The sequence below is a fragment of the Pelophylax lessonae genome, assembly GCF_965119305.1.
Source record: "Pelophylax lessonae genome assembly, chromosome: 6".
Lineage (NCBI taxonomy): Eukaryota > Metazoa > Chordata > Amphibia > Anura > Ranidae > Pelophylax > Pelophylax lessonae.
The window spans coordinates 301,392,508-301,416,653 of NC_138773.1; the positions used below are offsets into that span (position 1 = coordinate 301,392,508).

Genomic DNA, 24,146 nt, shown 5'->3' on the forward strand with positions numbered 1-24,146 from the left:
GCGATCTGTGTTCAGATCGCTCTTCACAGAGCATTTGACATTTGTATCGCCTCCTCACTGCCTGTGTTAACCCCTTGAACCCTACACTAGCATCCCACAACCACATGCATTGCACATGGTTGCAAGGTGCTTGCAGAATGGCCCCAGTCACTTGAATAGGTCATGCTCAGTGGGGTACAGGGGGTATACTTCCTTCTGCAGGTGCGAAGCAAAGCATTGCAGCCACGATATATGAAAACCCCCAGCTACTGCCTCTGCAGCTAAAGGGGAGCGCTAAAAAATAGCTCAACCGTGGGTTTTACCACCCATCAACTGCTAGTGTGAATGAGCCTGAGCCAGTCACTGAGGTCTTTGTTGCGTTGGTGTGAGCTGAGGGTAAGGGAAGAATATTTTGGGCATCCTTTTAAAAAGGTCCTTCTCTCCCTGGACTTTGCCTGGAGAGGATACCACTGCGAAGAAGTCTCTTCTTGTTGTGGCCTGGCCCTACTACTAAAGCCTCACTCACATTTCCAAATAGGGCCATTAGCGATTAGATGAGGTAGAGACAGCGATTAGCTGCGGGCGGAAGCTTCATTGATAGCAACGGAAGGTTAAAAGCTCCCCCAGCTTTTTTCTCAAGCAGCGATTACCTGCGAGTGATTGGCCCTGGACTCAGACAGTCTGCGCCCAAGGGGGTCATTCGCAGGTAATTGCTCTATGAGCAATTACATCCGAGCGTCTGCAAATAGCTGCAGGAAATGTCAACTTCCCTTTACCTTCAACAGGGCTTCTGCCCACAGCTAATTGCTGGGAAATCCCCACTAGGGATGATCGAACTTTTGAAAAGTTCGGTTCGACCAGAACACCCCCAAAAGTTTTGATTCCAGAACCCCATTGAAATCAACGGGACCCGAACTTCTGGAATCAAAAAGCACCATTTTGAAGCCCTAAAACCCAATAAATGCCCCTAAAAAGTGCCTAGGGTTCTGGGTCATGCCCCAGGGACTATGAATCAGGCAAAAAAAAGTTCTTAAAAATTGTCGTTTTTGATATATATATATATGTATATATGTATACCCCTAACCCAGAATCTGCATAGTGGGGTCACGCTGACATGGCAGAGTTCGGTCACCCTGACATGGCAGAGTCAGTTCACCCTAAACTACACTACGGTCACCCTGACATGGCAGAGTCAGGTCACCTTGAACTACACTACGGTCACCCTGACATGGCAGAGTCAGGTCACCTAAACTACACTACGGTCACCCTAACACTTAAAGCTATCCCTACAAAAACTAGATTTTTGAATCTAACTATAGTGGTATATAGTACCCTAACTACACTGCATATCCCTTTCCTCACACTAATAATTGCAAAATGACACTGGAGCAACACAAATGCTTCCACTCTCTTCCACAGCCCCTGTATTACAGTGCCAGAGTTTTGGCGAGGCTATGGTATATACTGGGGGGCGTATTTACTCCTCATTGGGCTCTGGACCCAGTAGTCACTCCAATCACATTTTACTGATGTTTCTGGGCCAATCATGGGGTTCCTATCCCATTGCATTTTGGGCGGTTCTGGTGGCCGAATTCCGAACATTTACCACAAACAGTTCGGAATTCGGCCGAATTTCGAACAGCCAATGTTCGGGTCGAACCGATGGTCGACCCGAACCGTTCGATCATCCCTAATCCCCACGTGGTCTCCCACATCTAATCAGAAGTGTGAATGAGGCCTAAAAGGCCTAAGATATTTTACTGATGTTGGGTAATTTTGGACTGATTTTGGGCAACTAGCTGTGGGCTTCTGCTAATTGCTGGGACTCCCCGCGGGGTCTCCCACATCTAATCGCTAACAGCCCCATTCAGAAGTGTGAATGAGGCCTAAAAGGCCTAAGATATTTTACTGATTTTGGGTATCCCATGCCCCTGACCTCCTCTCCATGAGTTATTAAGCAAATATATAAAAAAGACTAAAGTAACTGGCGCCAACTGTTGGTTTTTAACCCAAAATAAGCCAATGACCCACCCTAAATGAGTAAAATGCTAGCCTGCAATGTCTCTTTGGGATCATTCTACACTGACCGGGATGAGGAGTAATACAGTACTCATAGGCAGGTGGATGGTGGTAACCTCTGCTGTACACGATACAAAATGATGTTACTCTGTTGGTTCAGCTGTGCAGGTCAGAGATGCAGTGATCCTACAATCACTAAATCACTTTTCCCGTTTCTTCCAGAGTAAACAGAGTGGTCACATGACTGCTGCTTAATCTAGTACTAGAGGCAGCCTAGTATAGGACTAATGTGTCCTTTGGTATGGACTCTGGGCACCATCTTGGGAGAGCCTGTGTCCAGATTTGAGATTTTGGTGGTCATCTTGGGATACAGGAAGGCTAAAAATAGCTTTTCCAATGCCATCAGGGGTCCCTCCAGTGGGACTTTTTAGGAAGCGACAGGACCATGATTGCGTGAGAGACAGTTAGGGCTTTGGTGTTGGAAGGGTGGAGGATCTGGAGGGTAGATAGTTCTGCAAATAGTTGGTAGTTTCAATGGCCGTAGGCAGTGTGTGATCCTCAGCTCTGACTTTACTGCTTTCTTAGAGTCTAGCAAAGAGGCCATCCCAGCCCTGCCAATGCCTTAAAAGCCAGGCCTTTGCTGTCAGTTAAATGTTCAGGTTTCCCTTTCTGAAGTGGAGTGCATTCTCCGCATATTCCCATTAAGAGTGCCCTAGCTTTATGGTGTCATGATCCCCTAGTTGATCCTCCATACAAATACAGTATGAGTGAAGTGTACAAAGATGAGACTTGGCTGTAATAGAAGGATCAGGGTCAGCACAGAGTCTGGAGATCAGATCCTACTTCATTACACGAAGTACCAAATAAAAATAAAAAATGGAGAAGATGTCCACACAACTAAACTACAACTGCCATTTATTTACCACATTTTGTCTACAATAGCAGCTAACAGAAAGCCAAGGCCTGCACAGCCAAGGTATCTAAATGCTAAATATTTCAATGGTTTTACAAGCATTGGTGCTTTTTAATAAATGTCTGTGAAATTTAGCTTATCCACATTAAAGTGGTTCTAAAGGCTCGAGGTTTTTTTTCACCCTCATGCATTCTTTGCATGAAGGTAAAAAAACCTTCTCCCCCCCCTAAAACTTACCTACGCTCCATGGCAATCCAGCAATGTGCAGGAGAACCTCAGTTCTCTGGGGACGCTCCCTTCTCATTGGTTGAGCCATTGGTAATCACAGCCAATGAGAAGAGAGGGGGCGGGGTTGAGCCACGGCTCTGTGTGTGAATGGACATGAAGAGCTGTGGCTCAGGAGTGAGCCTGCCTGGATGCCCTCATTGCAAGCTGCTTGCTCTGGGGGCACTGGGCAGGAGGGAGGGGCCAGGAGCGCCAATGGGGGACCCAAGAAGAGGAGGATCGGGGCTGCTCTGTGCAAAACCACTGCACGGAGCCGGTAAGTATGACATGTTTGACCCACCTGTCAGCTCTGTGTGTCTGTGTCTCGGCCCTCACCCCCCCCCCCCCCCCTCCTGCCGCTATTAGTAGAAAATAAAAGTTTCAAAATTGTCACTGCCATGCCAGCCCCTCTGTTTTATCATGGCATAACATACTCTGTAAGTGTTTTTTTTCAAACGAAGTCTGTAAATGCCTTTTTTTCAGCTATATTCTGGCCCATCACGTGGCTCCCGGTCGCTCTCCTACCCCTATCAAGGGCTACCTATCAAGGGCTACAGCGGGAGGGGCTGAGCGGCCAGCACGGTGGTCATGTGACCTCCCGAGCTGACGTCAGAGGGAGATCTCAGAACCTCCCTCTGTAGCCCTGGATTGGAGTAAAAGAGTGCCCGGGAGTCACGTGGCCGGCCTGAATATATATGAAAAAAAAGTATTTACATGCTTCTTTAAAAAAAAACACTTACACAGTATGTTATGCCTTGATAAAATAGAGGGCCTGGCAGTGAATTTCTGTCTAAAGGTTAACCACTTGCCGACCGCTCACATGGACCGTACTGCGGCAAAGTGGCTCGTTATCGTCCAGCGACGTAGGGGCCACGTCGCTGGACTCCTCCCCTTGTAGGCGGCGCTCCCGCTGTATTCAGACACAGCGGGAGTCGGGCCAGGGGAGGAGAGGCGGTGATCACCGCCGCTCTTCCCCGATCGTCTGGGATCGAGTGAGGAGATCTGCCTGCTTGTGTAAACAAATCTGCAGCAACTGTGTGATGTTATCATGTCACTATGGAGCAAAATCTCTGAGGAATGTTTCCAACACCTTGTTGAATCTATGCCACGAAGAATGAAGCAAAAGGGGGTCCTACCCGGTACTAGCAAGGTGTACCTAATAAAGTGGCCGGTGAGGAGTATATATATATATATATATATATATATATATATATATCAGCCATAACCCCAGTACCGTTTTTTTCTGCAGGCGGCCGTCTTTCTGGAACACATTCCCCTTCCACCGCTCACAGGTGTTTCTTGGTCAGTGTGGCTGGCTGCTCCCATAGGCAATCAAAGAGCTAACACTCTTTGCTGGACTCTATGGCCTTGGAGGACCGAAGCGACGTCATGACGTCGATTCTGGTACAGACTGGAAGAAAAAAAAAAAAATCACATATATATGCATATATATATATTATTATTTTTTTTTTTGAAGCGATAAATCAAAAAAAAAATTTTTTTTTAAGGTAAAGGAGAGATTTGGGATCTTTTTGATGCCAGATCTCTTCATGAAAAGGACCTGTCATCCTTATTTTTATTACAAGGGATTACATTCCTTGTAATAGGAATAAAAGTGATCAAAAATGAAAAAAAAATTACAGGTACAGTGTAAAAATAAAAAGTAAAATAAATAATAATATAAAAAAAAATTAAAGTACTTCCATCCCTTTGCACTTGCGCACAGAAGCAAACGCATACGTAAGACACGCACGCATATGTAAATGGTATTTAAACTACACATGTGAGGTATTGCTGAAAACGTTACAGCGAGACCTCCTCTGCACTAAACTGGTAACCTGTGAAGGCATTTAAACCGTCGCCTATAGAGATTTTTTAGAACTGTAGTTTGTCGCCATTCCTCGAGCGTGCATAATTTTAAAGCGTGACATGGTAGGTATCTATTTACTCGGCGTAACAACATCTTTCACATTATACAAAAAAAAAAAAATGGGGTAACAATTGTGTGTTTTTTTTTTTAATTCATTAAAGTGTATTTTTTTCCTAAAAAATTGCATTTGCAAAACCTCTGCACAAATACCGTGTGACATAAAAAATTTGCAACAATCATCATTTTATTCCCTAGGGTCTCTGCTAAAAAAAATGTTTACTGTTTGGGGGTTATAAATGAATTTTCTAGCAAAAAAAATACTAATTTTAACTATTAAATAAGAAGTGCCAGAAAAGCCTGGTCGGCAAGTGGTAAAAATAGTTATAACAATTCACATGTGAAAAGTACATTAAATCCAAATCTGCACGGTCATAGTGTCCACCGATGATGGAAAACCACGGCCACTTGCGGTGTTCACAGGGCTGGAGGAGATATATAGACATGTAAAGGCGGTCTGCCCCCAAGCTGACAACACTACCGCCCTATACCCATGTGTGTGCTCCAAGCTTGTTTACAGGGATCCCGGAACTCCCTACATTTCCTCCAGCCCTGTGAGCACCCCAAGTGGCCATGGTTTTCCATCATCTGAGGACACTATAGCCGTACAGATTTGCATTTGATATATTACACATATGTAATTTTAACATGTGAGTTGTTTTAATATAATACATAATTAAAATTTTTGCCCATTGGTTCACGGCACTTCCCTGTCATCTATAATGGGCTCACACAGCAGCGGTGTGGGAAACTGCATGCGATTCGGACAGGAATCGCACCGCATTTCTGTTCAAATTGCAACCAATTCTTTGAGCCCATTCATTTTGTATGGGGCGCAAATCGCACTGCAAAGTATCGGTTTCACGTATTGGAGCATTTTCACAACTACGAGTTCTAGTGTTCATACTTGGTATTGGCACCAATAGCAATACTGGTATTGGTGCAACCCTACTACTTACCGGTCCACCCCTGGACCCATCGCTGCTAGCTTGTCACCAAGCTGTACATTGTTATTATTATCTTCTTCTATTTTAGCGCTGTCAATTTACTCAGCGCTTTACATATGCATTACACATTCACATCAGTCCCTGCCCTCAAGGAGCTTACAATCTAAGGTCCCTAACTCTCATACATACACAGTAGGGCCAATTTGTTTATACAGGATCCAATTAACCTACCAGCATGTCTTTGGAGTGTGGGAGGAAACCGGAGTACCCGGAGGAAACCCACGCAGGCACAGGGAGAACATGCAAACTCCAGGCAGGTAGTGTCGTGGTTGGGATTTGAACCAGCGACCCTCTTGCTGTTAGGTGAAAGTGCTAACCACTACACCACTGTGCTGCCCTTTTATTGGCCAAATGTTGCGACCACTCTTAGTCAATTGCATTCTCGCATTAAAAAACAAGTGTTAAGTGTTGTCATTCCCTACTAACAGGTCATCCAGTGGAAGAGAGTGAGACGGTCCATATCCTGAAGGAGAGGGGGCACCATGCTCTCCTTATCACCCATGTGTCCAGTGAAGATGAGGGTCAATATACCATCACTGCCCGCAACCAGCATGGAGTGGAGGAATGCTCTGCAGAGCTCTATGTAGAGGAACCTAGACTTTCCACGTCATCGCACATGTAAGAACTGTACCATGTTTTTTTTAACACCCCAAACAAAAAACAAATTAAACTTCACTCAAATTCTATAACTATCATCCATATTAGATGAAAAAAGTGAATGATTACTACATCTTTCTGATTAAAGCTGAACTCCAGCCTTCCCTTTGGTCTGGCACAGCTGTGCAGTCTCCTCTCCTGGACTGAAATTGCTTTCCCTGATTTTGGTGCACACTGTGAGCTTCTCTTACTGTGCATTAGAAGCTGGAGCAGGTTAGTTGGAGCCCCTCATTTCCTGGCTGGAGGGCATCCAGCATCATCTAGTCTTTTCTTCCCCATTCTTACTGCCCACTTTCATTATATTTCAGCTCTTTCATGGAGGCACAGCATTACATGTGGGTGTTACCTAGTCTGCATGCAGATGAAGCCTGCCTAGGAATGCCCACTCCTCCAGACTAACCCCACCCATTAGGGATATTTGCGTAACTCCTCCCAATGACCAGCCCACTGCTTTTTTAGTTGATTTAAATCATGGGTGTCCAACCTTTTGGCTTCTCTGGGCCACATTGAGTGTAGAGAAATTTTCTCGGGCCGCATAAAAAAAAAAAAAATTCTATAGTTAAGGTATATAAGTAATAAAATGGCGCTGCACCCTCCCCAGCACTAATTTAACACAACTAGTGAATGATCCCCTCCGAGGCAGCCTCTGCCTACACTTAGTTGGAAGCCGCCGTGGCCATGCCCCTGACTCAACTTCCTTCCTCCCCAGCAAAAAAAAAAAAATTGTCAGGGGGCAGTGGGCCACATTGCCTGCGGTTCCGGGCCGCATGCGGCCCCCGGGCCACAGGTTGGACAAGCCTGATCTAAATTAAAAAAACACCATCCAGTTCAACCAACATAGAAAAAAAAAAAAAAATTCAGGACTGTTCAGAGAAGTACTGAGGCAGAGAGTGCTGTGAGGTTGTCATGATTAGCCATGAGCCAGTGGGTTGGCTCTTAGAAGGAGTTATGCAAATATCAAAATGCTTACCGATGGATGCCAGTCTGAAAAAGTTGGCATTTCTAGGCAGGCTGCATTTGTATACAGACCCCCCAGGTAACACCCATATGTGATGCTGAGCCTCTATAAAAAAAATAACTGAAATGTGCAGGACATGGACAATCAGGGTAAGAAAGTGCCAGATGATCTAAGCGCCACAACGGGAGGGGCTGAGATTCCCCTCTGACGTCAGCCGGGAGGTCACGTGACCGCTGTGCTGTCTGCTCGGCCTCTCCCGCTGTAGTCCTTAGATCAGGGGAGGAGAGCAGCGGGAGGTCACGTGACCACACATAGGCACTCTGAAATAAGGCATCCTTTAAAAAAAACATTTATACTGTGAAGAACATTATTAGAACAGAGGGGCTGGCAGTAATCCTGACTTTACTGCCAGCTACTAATAGCGGCAGGGAGAGTTGGGGAGGAGATTGCTCACACACTAGGAGCTGACAGGCAGGAAGGGAGGGGGAGAGGGGGCAGAGGGGAGAGACTGCAGGATGACATAGGCATGTAAACTGACAGCACTATCATGAATCAGCAGCCATGATTACCATGGTAGGTTCACCTAGGGGGACACAGGAACAGGCAGGATCAACTAGGTTTTTTACAGCATAGAATAAGACTTATTAGACAGCACAAACACTATGCTGTTTAACCTGCTTTAATGGAACAGGATCTTCACTTTTAAGCAAAAAAATTATAAATGCACATATTATTGCAGGGAAAATCTCTCAGGAGCCTGCAAAGCATTGCACCCACGATCAGTGGATGGCCAGTGCAATGTCAGGCTCCTGCACAATCTTCCTGCAGCTTTCTGCTCATACCTCTGTACAGGCTTTCGGTTAGAAAGCTTGAGGAAGTGTCAATGGAATGCGAGTGCAATGATTACCGCACTCGTTGTCCATTGAAAACTACAAGCTATCAGCCACAGTGGTGGATGGGACTTGTAGTTCATTCACAGATCCTCCACATGCTGTCACAGGGAGAGGGCTCTGGGGTAGAAGGCGGGGTGGGGTGGTCAGACACATATTACACCCTAAATACGGTTGTAACATGTTCATTAAAGGTGACCATTGTCTTTATAATAGGCCCTCAATGACCTCTGTAGCTTGAGATACTGTGGAATAATTCATCCTTGCAATAAAGTGTAGTGTAGTCGTTCAAGCCAGGTCTCAGCACTCTGCTGTCCCCTCTTCCTGTGCACCTGCTTTGTATTTACAACAGAGATTAGAAGGCTGCCAAGTTTCCAAGCCTCTTGCTGGCAGGGAGGAGTACAATGAGCTGAGCTCTGGAAATTAAAGTGAAAGTGCTTTCTACTGTATTTCTTGAGGATGATTTTTTCCACAGTGCCTGCAGATACAGGGTTCAGTGAGGGCTTCTGTGCTGCTTGTTTAGAATATGAAAAGTTTAAAGGTTCTATATCCTGGCTTCTGTTCTTTTTCAAGCTTTATTTAATTTACATCAAGTTGACATGAGCTCAGTAAACTCTCGCGGTATACTGTAGCTCATTTAGCATTTTGGGGAAAATGGTTGCAGGGCACTTAGGCATTTAAAGGAAACATAGGATGAACAATTGATGTAATGTGAGAATAAATAGAATTCTAGGATAGTTTAAGTTCCTACATCTCAATACTTTATATTTTCTTGCAATAATATCATAACTCCCCTTCAGATCCAAGCTTGAAAAGATGCCTTCCATCCCAGAAGAGCCAGAGGTGCAGGACATTGAGGTGGAGGGAGTGCTTATGCCGGATTTCCTGCGACCTTTGCAGGACCTCGATGTGGTGGAGTCCCGTGAGGTCCAGTTGGAATGTCAAGTAACTGGCTTACCATATCCAACCATCACCTGGTACCACAATGGAAAGAAGATCCAGAGCACAGATGACCGCAGAATGACCCAATGTGAGAATTTCTCTTGTTGAAATGATATAAAATTGTGTAGAACTGTGACATGCAGTCTAAAGATGACAATTAATGTCAGGTGTGCATGCACAATGTCATGTGGCTCAGCTTTGCCTTATAACAGGAGTGTTCTGGTCGCATGAACATTTTGTTTCGGGCAAAAGAGAAGGGAGGGGGGAAGTATTTTGAGCAGTCCTGGTGGCAGTGGTGTATTTAGGTTATGTGCTGCCCTAGGCCTGAGTAAACTTGTGGACCCCCTAATTTAAATATGACCCACCCCTTCCTGGAAATGCCACACCCCTTCCTGTTTATGACCCCTCCTGCCTCATCAGTGGCCATCAGTACAGCCCCATCGGTGGCCACATGTGCAGCCTATCAAGGATGTTTAAAGAAATGAAATTATATTATTGACATGATGCCTGCCATACCTGGGGGGGGGGGGGGGGCGGAGGAGGGTAGGTGGAGCATTAGGCTGCAGTGCCACACTTATTAGCATTGGTGGCCATTAGGCGAGTTGTATTAAGTGTGATCGGCAGCCTGCGGTCTGTCCGAATGTCCTCACAGGCAAGTATTATCATACCGACAGGTAGCAGTGTGACCACTTTATGGGGGTGCCAGACTGATTTGCCTCCAGCCCAATTCACCCCATAAGACTGGCACTATACTAAAAGACCCTTTTCATGTGGGAGCCAGAAGGAGGCTGTTTTTTTTTTTATGCTGGCTGCAGCTTTTTTGCTGCCCCCCTGCAAAGTGCCACCCTAGGCCTGGGCCTTGTCGGCCTAGGCCAAGATACAGCACTGCCTGGTGTTGCAAGAAACTGTGACCAGATAATGTTTCTTGTCCTGGACAATCCCTCTAATTTTTATGGTTGTTAGAGATTGTTGGGAGATGCCAAAGAGACGTTAGATTGTAAGATGGTTATCCAGCAATTCTAAATTCTAAAGCCAAAACTGTCCTTGAGACACAATAGAAAGTGGTAGAAAATCACCCCAAAGTAAGAGGAAGTGCCCTTTATGATAGCTGTCCCTACCCACTTAAAGGAGATGTACAGCCAAAGCTTGTTTGGCTGTACATCTCCTATGGATCACAGGAGTGGAGTTTGTTCTGCACTCCTGTGATCCGTTGGTCTGAAGTCCACTCTCTCCTGACGTCACAGATGTCAGTCCAGGCACAGCATCATTACGACAATGGAAATCAGGATCTGCCAGGTGCCTGGACTGATACCCGGCTCAACCTCTCAGCGAGCCACTGAGAGCCTGACCTGGCCGCTCCCTGCCCCTCCACAGCTCAGCGCTCCAATGAGCGAGGAGGAGGCAGAGCAGAGAGCGGTGACTGACAGTCAGCAGCTCTCTGCTTGGGGAGCTGTCAGAACCGAGTGATCGGCAGTGTTCGATTGCTCGGTTCTCAGTGTAGAGGTGCCGGGGGACTGATGCTGCATCCACCTATGTAAGCATAATTCTTTAATAATAAACCCAAAGCCATGCTTCTGTTTTAAGGACCAAACCTATTTCTGACACTTGTTGTTTGCAAGTTAAAATCAGTATTTTTTGCTAGAAAATTACTTAGAACCCTCAAACATTATATATTTTTTTTTTAGCAGAGACCCTAGAGAATAAAATGGAGATCATTGCAATACTTTATGTCAGTCCGTATTTGCGCAGCGGTCTTACAAACGCAATTAAAAAAAAAATAAATAAGTAAAAAGTAAAGTTAGCCCAATTTTCTTGTATAATGTAAAAGATGATGTTTTGCTGAGTAAATGGATACCTAACATGTAATGCTTCAAAATTATGCACGCTCATGAAACTACAGTACTTAAAAATCTCCATAGGCGATGCTTTAAACATTTTTACAGGTTACCTGTTTAGAGTTACAGAGGAGGCTAGTGCTAGAATTATTGCTCTCGCTTTAGCGATCGCTGTGGTTTGAACACCGTTTACATATGTGGGCGTGACTTGCCTATGCGTTTGCTTCTGCGTGTGAGCTCGGAGGGACGGGGCACTTTACTTTTTTTTTTTTCTTATTTATTTTCCTTTTTATTTTATATATTTTTATACTAAAGAGATGGCACCGAGTGATGACATCATGCATCACAGGGGTCTGGTTTTGTAACCATCGTCACCATTATAACATATCTTAGCTACCAGATTGTAGTTTTTGGCCTAATGACTGCTTCTGCTGTTCTGCCAAGATAAGGATGACCATAAATGTCCAGGGCTCATCCCAAATCTAATGCAAAATATGTCACTTGGGCTTCAGATTTTTGGAAAATCTTTGTGTGATCTGGCCAATTTCAATTTGAAGAGGGAAGAAAGGTGTTCACTGTTCCTGTACCACTCCAGTAAGGTCCCGGCTCTACAGTTGCCAGTTTAGGAGTGCCACCATAACCTACGTGTTTCTTGATAAGAAAAGATTGTGTGGTGGAACTTTTGGAACATTATAACATAAAACATGCATACTCTGTACCCACCTTATTTTCTTGTTGCTTTTAGCTATATTTTTATAAAGCCTAATATTTCTCTTCAGATAAGGACGTCCATCGTCTTGTGTTCCCATCTGTTAGCCACACACATGCCGGTGTTTACAAGAGTGTCGTCTCAAACAAGGTTGGCAAGGCGGCGTGTTATGCTCACTTATACGTCACAGGTAAGAAAAATAATGAAGATACTCCATGCTGAAAATATTATTACAAGCAGTGACAGGACAAGGGGTGGGCGGGAGGGGTTGGGGTTGCCCTGGGTGCAATGGTTAAGAGCCTGTTCACACTGGGGTGACTTCAAAGCCACCCGACTCTAAAGCCGCCCCCTGCAGCGCGACTTCACCATGGCTTGCAAATAACTTCTTTAATAGAAGTCAATGCAAGCCGCTCCGAAGTCGCCCCCCAAATAGTGCAGGAACCTTTTACTAAATCGCCTGACAAGTCGCCCCAGTGTGAACCGGCTCTTATTTTTTACTATGTGCGATTTGTTTCGTTACGAATCAAAATTTGGACACATTTTTTGCTATTACAATAGTGACAAATTTAAATTAATCCAAAACAATGAAATCAACATTTCGGATGAAATTTGAATAGTTTTCAAATCGAATTTGAATAGTTTTCAAATCGAATTTGAATAGTTTTCAAATCAAATTCAAATTCAAATTTCTAAAGAGAAAAAAACAGAATAAAACATAAAGGAATAAATTAAAAAAGAATATAATAGAATTAAAAAAATAGAATGAAAAATAAAAGAATATAATATAAAAGAGTAAAACAGGCCAGAATACTACATAAAATAATATAAAAAATAGAATAGAAAATAAAGGGATAGAACAGAAAATAATAGAATAGAACAGAAAAGAATGGAGTAAAACAGAACAGACAAGGATGGAGTAAAACAGAACAAAATAGAATAGAAAATAAAAGAACAGAATAAAATAGAATTGGAAATAAAGGAATATAATAGAATAAAGAAATATAAAAGAATAAAATAAAAAGAATATAACCATCTTCTGATATTCAATTTTCAAATAGAATAAAAAGAATAAAAAAAAATAAAAAGAATAGAACAGAAAAGAATAGAATAGAAAAAAACAATAGAATCAAATACAATAGAAAAGAACAGAATATAATAGAATAAAACAGGCCAGAATACTACATAAAAGAATAGAAAAAAATAGAATAGAAAATAAAGGGATAGAACAGAAAATAACAGAATGGAACAGAAAAGAATGGAGTAAAACAGAACAAAATAGAATAGAAAATAAAAGAACAGAATAAAATAGAAAAGGAAATAAAGGAATATAATAGAATAAAGAAATAGAATAGAATAAAATAGAAAGAATATAACCATCTTCTGATATTCGATTTTCAAATAGAATAAAAAGAATAATAAAAAAAAAAAGAATAGAACAGAAAAGAATAGAATAGAAAAAAACAATAGAATCAAATAAAATAGAAAAAAATATACATTTCTTCCAAAATTCCAATTTTGATTAGAATAAATTCAAATAGAGTAGAAAAGAACAGAATATAATAGAATAAAACAGGCCAGAATACTACATGAAAGAATAGAAAAAAAAATAGAATAGAAAATAAAGGGATAGAACAGAAAATAACAGAATGGAACAGAAAAGAATGGAGTAAAACAGAACAAGATAGAATAAAATAGAAAGAATATAACCATCTTCTGATATTCTATTTTCAAATAGAATAAAAAGAATAATAAAAAAAAAGAATAGAACAGAAAAGAATAGAATAGAAAAAAACAATAGAAAAAAATATAACCTTCTTCCAAAATTCAAATTTCGATTAGAATAAATTCAAATAGAATAGAAAAGAACAGAATGTAATAGAAAAGAATAGAATAGAAAATAAAAAAATAGAATAGAATTTATAAAAAGAATAGAATTAAAAGAATATAACTATTTCCCAAATTTTTAATATAATAAATGCAAATTCGAATTGAACAAAAAATAATAGATTAGAATTGAAAAGGAAGTTAAAAGAATAGAATAGAAAAAAAAATAGAATAGACTAGAATAAAGTAGAGAGAATATAACCATCTTCCAGAATTCGAATTTCGAATAGAATAATTTTGAATTCAAATAAAAAGAATAGAAAATAAAATAATAGAAAAGAATAGATCAGAATAGAATAGGAAAAACAACAGAATAGAATAGAAAGAATATAACAATATAACCATCTTCCAAAATTAAAATTTCAAATAGAATACATTTTCATTTGAATAGAATAGAATATCATAGAAAATAAAAGAATAGAATAAAAAAGAATAGAATAAAAAAAAAACAACTGTGGAATAAAAAGAATATAGCCATCTTCCAAAATTCAAATTTCAATTGAAATTGAAATTTGAATGGAATTCGAATACAGATCAATTGAAATTTTCCAAATTCAGTTGAATTGCGTTTAATTCGACTATATTTGGAAAATTAAAATCGATTCGAACTTTAAAAAACTAAGAATTCCGAAAATTAATTTAACCCCACAAATTGATGTAAATACCGAATCAAAACGAAAAGACACTGATTACAAGCAACATGCAAAATTTGGAATTGCCAGTTTCTTGTCTGTTTTGCTGATCCAATGGCTTCAATGCTTCTTGTGTCACTGACTCGGAACAAGTCTGCAGAACTTTATTGAACGCCATACTGTCTCATTCTTCCCGTTTTCCAGATGTGGTCCCAACTCCTCCAGATGGTCCCCCCATTATCGCGTCTGTGACGGGAAAAAGAGTCAAACTGCGATGGAATCCTCCCAAATGGCTGGATCCTGTTATAGGTTTGAACCCCAAGTGTATCCCATAATCGCATGCTTCTAAAAATAAAAAATAATGTCCATGCTACTGGCTGTGACCCCATACTGGTCCTCACCAGCCATGTCAAACACACTCTGGTACATCTCTGTTTTCTTTCTTTCTTGCAGACCTGGATCAGTTGACTTATTCTATCCAGCAGCAAGTGGTGGGCTCTCCGCAGTGGACGGTCATTGCTACCAATGTGAAGGAGACCAGCTACTCTGTCACAGCATTAACCAAAGGGCACCATTATCTGTTCCGTGTGGTGACGTACACGGCTACGGCGCACAGCAAACCTTCTCCTCCCAGCGAGAGCGTTAAGCTTTTGGATCGGGGTGAGAGGCGGCATAGTAATGGAGGGGGGGGAAGGGTTAAGTTTAAACCGCAAAAAGAGTTGAAATTGAAATGATTACTTTATAGTTAGTTATACATCGATTATATTCTTTAGCATTTGGAGTTTTATTAAATTAAAATGTAGGCATGGATATATAAATCGTCTTTGTGGCCAGTTCATGGCTTAGTGCGCCTTTAACCAGTTCTGGACCGGAAGGATTTGCCCCCTTAATGACCAGGCCATTTTATGCGATTCGGCACTGCGTTAATTTTAACCACTTGCCGACCGCCGCCCGACTATATACGGCGGCGGTCAGCCCCTCCCAGGCAAAGTGACGTACCGGTACGTCACTAGCCTGGGAGCGAAAAGGGGGCGAGCGCGCGCCGCCGGAGGCGCGCTCCCGCTCCCGCTCGTACCCGAAGAAGCTGGCGCGTGTGACCGGCGGACCCGATCATCGGGTAGAGAGTGAGAAAGGCAGGCGGCTAATGTAAACAAAGCCGCCTGTCATTCTCCCCTGTGTAAAAACACAGATCACTCGGTCCTGCTATGTAGGACTGTTGATCTCTGCTGTTACACATCAAGCCACATCCAATGACAGTAAGAAACACGCCCCTAGGAACACACTTAACCCCTCCCTCTCCAATAAAGTTAACCCCTTCCCTCCCAGTGTCATTTTTACAGTAACAGTGCATATTTATAGCAGTGATTACTGTAGTAATGTCACTGGTACCCCCAAAATTGTCAAAAATGTCAGTCAAGGGTCCGATCTGTCCGCCGCAATGTCGCAGTACCGCAAAAAAAATCGCAGATCGCCGCCATTACTCGTTAAAAAAAAAACAACAAAAATGACAAAAATCTTTCCCTTAGTTAGTAAATGCAATAACTTTTGCGCAAACCAATCAAAATACGCTTATTGTGATTTTTTTTACCAAACATATGTAGCAGAAAACAAATTGGCCGAAAATGTTAAAACATTTTGATTTTTACATTTTTTTGGGGGGGAATTTCATATAAAAAAATGGGAAAAATATTGTTATTTTTGCAAAATTGTCACTCTTTTTTTTGTTTATAGCGCATGATCAAAAAATCGCACAGGTGATCAAATACCACCAAAAGAAAGTTCTGTTTGTGGGAAAAAAAGGACGTCAAATTCATTTGGGTACAGCGTTGCACGACCGCGCAATTGTCCGTTAAAGTCACGCAGTGCCGAATCGCAAAATACCCCCTGGTCAGGAAGGGGGTAAAATCTTCCGGGGGTTAAGTGGTTAACGGACAATTGCGCGGTCGTGCGACACTGTACCGAAAGAAAATTGTCCTTTTTTTTCCCACAAATAGAGATTTCTTTTGGTGGTATTTGATCACCTGTGCAGTTTTTATTTTTTGCGCTATAAACAAAAAAAAGAGCGACAATTCTGAAAAAAAAAAAAAAAAACAATATTTTTCCCATTCTGCTATATATAACATTACCCCCCCCCCCCCCCCAAAAAAAAAAAAAAATGTTTTCATCCTTTTAGGCCAATTTGTATTCTGCTACATATTTTTGGTAAAAAAAATAAAAATCGCAATAAGTTTATTTTGATCGGTTTGTGCAAAAGTTATCACGTCTACAAACTAGGGGAAATATTTATGTCATTTTCATTTATTTATTTATTTTTTACTAGTAATGGCGGCGATCTGCGATTTTTAGCGGGACTGCGACATTGCAGCGGACAGATTGGACCCCTAACTGACATTTTTGACTCTTTTGGGGGGAACAGTGACATTACTTCAGTGATCATAGAGACCTGTGTTCCTATATAGAAGGATCACAGGCGCTCTGTGATCATTTCAGAGAGAACGACGGTCTGCTGTGTTTACAACAGCTGACTGTCCTCTCTCAGCTGGGAACAATTGCGGATGGCCGGCGGCAATCGGTGCCGCTGGTCTCATGCATCGCCATCCCCACTGCCTAGTGGGGGTAGGAGCACGCTTGCCCCCCAGCACCCTGTGCGCAACTAACGTAAAGCTACGTCGGTTCGCGCAGGAGAGCCAGCCTACTGCAGTAAAACTGCGGCGGGCGGTCAGGAACTAGTTAAAATGGTTGTAAACTTCCAAAAAATAAATTTCAGAAATAAAAACCTGAAAGACAAAGGCATAATGAGCTAGTATGCATCACATACTAGCTCATTATGGAATACTTACCTTAGAATGAAGCCCTCGCAGCGCCGCCCGATCACCGCTAACATGGCCAACATGTTCACCCGTCTTCCTTCTGGGTTCACATCCTCCGCCCATCTGATTAGCTGGAGTCGAGATGATGTCACTCCTGCGCATGCGCACGGAAGCCACCAGTTACGGCACAGGGCTCTGAAGGAACAGCACGGGTGGCCGTTCCTTCAGAGCGCATGCGCCAGTAATGTCACTGGCTACATACAAAGTAAATATCCCCTAAACGGTGCATGTTTAGGAGATTATTATAGTACCTATAGGTACAAGTTACAGAGGAAGCTTTACTTGCTCTTTAAAGCAACCTTTGTGAAAAAAAAAAAAAGACCAAAACTGCATTTAAAAGAAAAGGTTATATTAAACCCTTAAAACATACTTAATATTATGTTGATTTTGCAAGTATGCTTAGACATATGCTCAGTCATTTTATTCCCAGGTCACTCAATGCTATACAACAGGGGTTCTCCAAAATGTGGCCTGTGGGCCGCATGTGGCCCTTTGCTTGCCTTTATCTGGGGCACTGTTTCCCACACTGATGCCTATGATGGAGTACTATTGCTCACACTGACACCAGAGATGGGGTAATAATTCTCCCACTGACACCAATGATGGGGCACTATTGCTTTTACTGACAGCAATGATGGGGCACTATTGCTCTTTCTGACACCATTGATGGGGCACTATTGCTCTTACTGACACCAATGATGGGGCACTATTGCTCTTACTGACACCAATGATGGGGCACTATTGCTCTTACTGACACCAATAATGTGGCACTATTGCTCTTACTGACACCAATGATGTAGCACTATTGCTCTTTCTGACACCAATGATGTGGCACTATTGCTCTTACTGACACCAATGATGGGGCATGATTGCTCTTACTGACCCCAATGATGTGGCACTATTGCTCTTATTGACACCTATGATGTGGCACTATTGCTCTTACTGACACCATTGATGGGGCACTATTGCTCTTACTGACACCAATGATGGGGCACTATTGCTCTTACTGACACCAATGATGTGGCACTATTGCTCTTACTGACACCAATGATGTAGCACTATTGCTCTTTCTGACACCAATGATGTGGCACTATTGCTCTTACTGACACCAATGATGGGGCATGATTGCTCTTACTGACACCAATGATGTGGCACTATTGCTCTTATTGACACCTATGATGTGGCACTATTGCTCTTACTGACACCATTGATGGGGCACTATTGCTCATACAGACACCGGTGTAATTTATTTATGGTATTGTTTACTCCCACCGATGCCAGAGCATTTTTTACTCCCGCTGGCCACAGCCCGGCCCCCCTAAGGTTTGAAGGGCAGTAAACTGGCCCTTTGTTTCAAAAGTTTGGAGATCCCTGCTTTAAAAGATCTTGGTCAGTAAACGTCCTCCTATGGGGTGGCTACACTACTTTGCACTGACTTCCTGGAATGAAAGCATAGCCACCCGCAGGGCTAGATGAGAGTTGTGGCAAAAGGGGCACCAGTCCTGGATGCAGTGTTACTATGTGGGGGGGGGGGGGGCAATGAGTGCTTGTCCGGGGCCGATAGAGATATTTTGGCAAAAGTCAATATCGGCCCTCAATATAACGGCCTTGCCGATAATCGGTCTATCCCTACTATGGGTAACCGAACATTATCTTCTTCCTGTTAAGTAGGGTGTAAATCCTTGGGGAGGTGTTGTGTCTCAGTGCCGACAGGGGGCACTCACACCATGGTGGTGTGTTACCTAATAAACTCAATAAGAAAACTATTTTACTATGGTTAGAAAATAACCCTTCAAATATAATTAACAAAAAACTGTAAACACCACTGTAACTCGCAGTAGAAAGCTCCATCTAAAATGTTGTTGTGACTTTGGTTTTACAGGTCCCTATCTAGAGGAGGCACCTTCGATCATAGACCGCCCTGAACTCCTGTACATGGTAGAGAATCAGCTCTTGTGTGTGACAGTGACCCTGAACCATGTGGAGGCCAATGTCACCTGGAAGAGGTAACAACCAGTGTAAATATGTGATATTTGTAGCATGGTAATCCTCTGTAGGAGTTGGGGCGGGAGGAAAAACTCTGCAATGTTCACCATATAGAAAAGATAAGACCAGAGGGAAGATGGTAGTGCCTTTTAGTGGGGTTAAAGTAGAACTATAGAGAGAGGGGTTTATTTTTTGGGACTTTGAATGAGGCAATGGCATGGTAGGGTCATATGCCTCCACCCCTATGTACGAAATAAAAGAAAGAGGGTGTTGAGACTTTTAAATGAAACAGGCGGCTACAATCTGGTAATTGGTTGATATATATTATATATATATATATATATATATACTGTATATATATATTAGGGATCGACCAATTATCGGCAAATTGATATATCGAGGGCCAATATGCACTTTCGGAATCGCCCTTTTGATTTACCGATATTGCCAATATTTCGGGAAAGTGCATCATGTAGCGGGGTGATGCTTGCAGCTAGAGGCATCTCCCCGTTACCGGTATCCATCGCCGACAGTCGGCTGTCTTGTAATGCCAACTGATGCAGCTAAGAAGCCGATCGGCTGTCATTCCAAGGGGCGGGAGGGGACGTCCCCCCCCTCCCTCCCGCCGCCTTCCGCAGCTTGCCCGAGTCTTCCTGTCCCACCGGGAGATCCGTGCATCCTACCTTCACCGCCGCTGTCTGACCGGGTCTCCATCTGCACGGCCGCCGTCTGACTGGGTCTCCATTTCTTTGAATTCAGCACCGCCGAGTACCCGGAAGTGATGTCATGACATGACATCACTTCCGGGTACTGGCGGAGCCAAATTCAAAAACTTACAGCATTCAAAACAGCCAAAATTGGTGTTTTGAATGCTTTTAAGTGCAGAGGAGGGGTTTGGGGTCTTTTAGACACCCAGATCCCTCCACCACAGTACCTGTAGACATTATAAAAAAAAAAAAATTGAATGTACGAAACTATCGGCCACTATCGCTCGATACCGATATCCGATGACCAAAATATCGGTATCGGTGGTAAAAAAAACAGTATTGGTTCGATCACTAATATATATATATATACAGTATATATATATAATATCACATTTATTAATTCATATATGTTTCATCATGTCATGATACAGTTATAGATAGTAATGTTTATTTGTAACACGTTCATTAATTCATATATGTACACATTTCATCATAGCACAATACAATCAGATATCATAATATTGATTTGTAACCTAAAAACTACTAAATTAGCATCAGTGTCAGTAATAGCCGGTTCACATACAGGCGACCCGACTTCCCGGGGCGACCTGTGGCATTCACGGACTTCATATCATTGAAGTCAATGCAGGTCGCTCCAGGTCGCCCCAAAGTAGTACAGGACCCTTTTTCTAAGTCGGAGCGACTTGTGTCGCTCCTATTAGAACGGGTCCTGTGCTACTCTATGGCAGGCGACCTGGAGCGACTTGTCAGGCGACCAGGTCGCCTGACAAGTCGTCCCAGTGTGAACGGGGTCTTAGTGTCAGTGTGTTTTAGGTAGAACAAAAAAGCAAAATGTGCACTATTGTTTCTGGGCTATACTACGAGTACAAAACAACAAATAGCAGATACATATTGTATGTGGTATCGCCGCAATACTCAGGTGCAGGAGACATTTTTTTGTGCTGTTCTTTGGTGGTAGGTTATGGTAGTAACAAGAAATATAGAGCTACATTTTTTTTTACTATTTTGGGCCAGTTTTCCCCCTGATAATAATAATAATAAAAAAAAAAAATGAAGAGATATCTATAACTATTTACTACCAAATGAAAGCCCAATTTGTCCTGAGAAAAACAAGGTATAATCCACCTGGATGCAAAAAGTAGTTGTGATAATATGTACCGTTTTAATAACATATGTCATAATTGCAAATTTGTGCTTAGGCCTTTCGATTTGTTTCACCCTTAGACGCGAAGGGGTTAATTTACAGATTTTTTTTTTAAAGTGTGCTGATTTGACAAAGATGAAAATCACTTACATTTGGTAAGTTTGCTGGTAGCTAAAATTTATGGTAAGCCCAACCTTTTAGTTAGCATGTAGAAAATATTTCTGTCTCCATGCAGGAAGTGGCATAGTTCCCAACATTTAAAAAAAAAATTCCAGGGACAATTAGCAGCACAGCTATCAATTACTTACCACACCCACTTGCCTGAAGCTCCGCCCACTCTGCATAATTAATCTTGCCTACTTATCAGATTATAGAGTCTACTCAATATAGAGAATTACAGGAAATTAAAAAGGGAATTTCAAACTTAAGGCCATAGTAGCAGAGTTGGAATAATTCTCCCATTCAGCTGCACTACTCCTGCGTAACATTTATGGGCAGTCCGAATAACAGGTGCTTCCAGGGACAATATAAATTACCTGGGACAGGCTCCTATTTGCAGGGACTGTCCCAGGAAAAAAGGGACAGTTGGCAAGTATGGAAGTGGAGAATCACACTCAATGCTTTTGGGGGGCACAACCCTAGGTCCTCAGGAGAGAGGGTTGTGGGTAGAACTTTTACTGCCAACATTTCTCTGTTCCTATGAAGCAGTTTTGTATTCTGCAGTGCTATACTTTGTGTTTCAGGACAGGCTCACTAAATGCAAACAAAACAACAATTTAATATTGCAACACCAACTAATCTTAATAGAGAAACCTTCCCCTTTGAGAAAGTCGGAAATGACGAAACATGTCAGGGTGTGACCATACGGCAACCGGAAGTACATTGTGGTGACGAACGAACATCCCTCCTTCAGCGTGGAGAGGTCAAGGAGGACGTGTATCTTGTTGGGAAGGACGTAATTTGAATGCAGAGGATTTGTCTGACCCGGAATAAAGAGCCATTGTAATAAGCGAGCAAGCCCTGTCCATGAGAGTGGGGGGGGGGGTGCAGATATCTCTGGTGAGTGTCCAATTCCCTTGGGGTGACCAGCACTCTGGTGGAGGCTTAGAAGGTGTTCCCTTTTTATAGAACTGCACAAGTGGGACTTTTGGGCTTTTTCTCCGTCACCTTGAATTTGGAGTTGATCCAAATATGGACTCTGCTTTGTGATGGCACTTTTGTGATAGACTTTCCTGTACATTACACTCTCCTGTGTGCAATTAATTGCTTATGGGCCATTGTATTTAAAAGTTATACTATATGTTTATATGACCATAATGTGATTGCGCTACTGATGCCAGTTTCTCTATTAAAGCGGAGTTCCACCCAGTGAACCTTTTTTTTAATAAAAATACCCCCGGGACAGTCAGGGCTAGTGCATTCCACAATGGCTAGCCTCTGATCTGTCCCGGGTTGCACTTACCTGCAAGAAGAAATACTTACCTTGAAAATGTATTCTCCAGCGCTGCCATCTCAGGTGTGGGCAGCTTGAAGCCAGCGCGATCCTCTTCTGTGTCCTCTTCCGTCTTCTTTGGCCCCACGATGCACTGCACCGGCCACGCCGTCACTTCCGGGGCCGCAGCATCATCCCAGCACAGCTTCTGGGCATGCCCAGAAGCTGTTTTGCAAGGTATGACGGCGCCTGAACCGGGAACTGACGTCGGGGCCGGTGCAGGCGCATTGATTCCTGGGAGCGATGACGTTCAGCTCCCAGGAATCATTGCAAGCCAGGAAGTGACGAATCGCCGCGGCCGCCGAGAGGAGGAAGAAGGAAGTAAGGTAAGTAAACGAGGTAAGTAAAAAAAAAAAAATTGCGATTATCCATTTGTTTTTCAGGTGACCCAGAGCGAGAAGATGGAGGTAAGTATAAATTTAGGGTGGAACTCCACTTTAAGATTAGTTGGTGTTGCAATATTATTCGTCTTACTCCAAGTAGCAGAAATCCACCTTAAATTGGGAATTCAAGTGTGGATATCCCAGATAGGTGGTCCGCTTTCTCTTTTGAGCGCAGGGGGACCATTATAATTCATTTTTTGTTTGGTACTTTACAAAACAGCAATTTAGCGTTTTTTATTTTTTTTTACTGTAAACCAGATTTTGTGCCATATTATAAACACAAGTCCTTCTCCCTAGAGCAGGCACGATTCTTCGCAGCGTGGATGGTGTGTGTGAGATGAGTATGCCGGACGATGGGCAGCACTCGCTCACAATCTTCAGTCCCAAGAAATCCGACCTCGGCCCGCTGACATTCGAAGCCAGGAACCGGTATGGAGCCGACAGGTGCACCATCAACATAGAGATGGCAGGTACCATTTGCAGAGACAGGACATATGAGCTGTTAGAAGTTACATAAAGCTTCATTTAAATGTGCAATTGAGGGGCAGCATAAATGTACGGTTGAGCTGTGTTTTTGCCGCCTGCCAACCGCCCCCTATTAAGCTGCAATAGTCAGCAGATGGGAGTGTTTACATGTAGTGGTCATGATGCTTTGTTTCGCACCCACGGCAAATGGCGCTTTTCCACTGCATGGAACCGAACGGTTCGGCTCACTTTTGCGCTTTTCCACTGCATGGTACCGCATAGTACAATGTTGGAACGGTTCGGTACGGTACGGTACGGCGGCGCTTTTCCACTTAAACAGTACCACCTCGGTTGTGGTTCCAAGAGGGCCGTACCGGTACCATATCCCACAATCCTTTGCATGCAGCATTGACTGTTTGTCACTACTAGCCACTGATTGGTCAGAGAATTGTTGTTATCCCA

The 24,146-nt window shown here is 42.8% G+C and overlaps 1 protein-coding gene across 2 annotated transcripts in view; it reads left to right on the top strand.

Annotated features, from left to right (window-relative positions):
- Positions 1 to 24,146, top strand: part of SPEG (striated muscle enriched protein kinase) — a 450,680-nt gene that overhangs the window by 332,408 nt on the left and 94,126 nt on the right. For both annotated transcript variants that reach the window (XM_082262051.1, XM_082262052.1), the window contains 7 exons: positions 6,538 to 6,727; positions 9,415 to 9,644; positions 12,171 to 12,290; positions 14,821 to 14,925; positions 15,070 to 15,276; positions 19,369 to 19,492; positions 23,517 to 23,689. In XM_082262051.1, the coding sequence (XP_082118177.1) occupies positions 6,538 to 6,727; positions 9,415 to 9,644; positions 12,171 to 12,290; positions 14,821 to 14,925; positions 15,070 to 15,276; positions 19,369 to 19,492; positions 23,517 to 23,689 (1,149 nt within the window). The remainder of the gene's footprint in view (positions 1 to 6,537; positions 6,728 to 9,414; positions 9,645 to 12,170; positions 12,291 to 14,820; positions 14,926 to 15,069; positions 15,277 to 19,368; positions 19,493 to 23,516; positions 23,690 to 24,146) is intronic.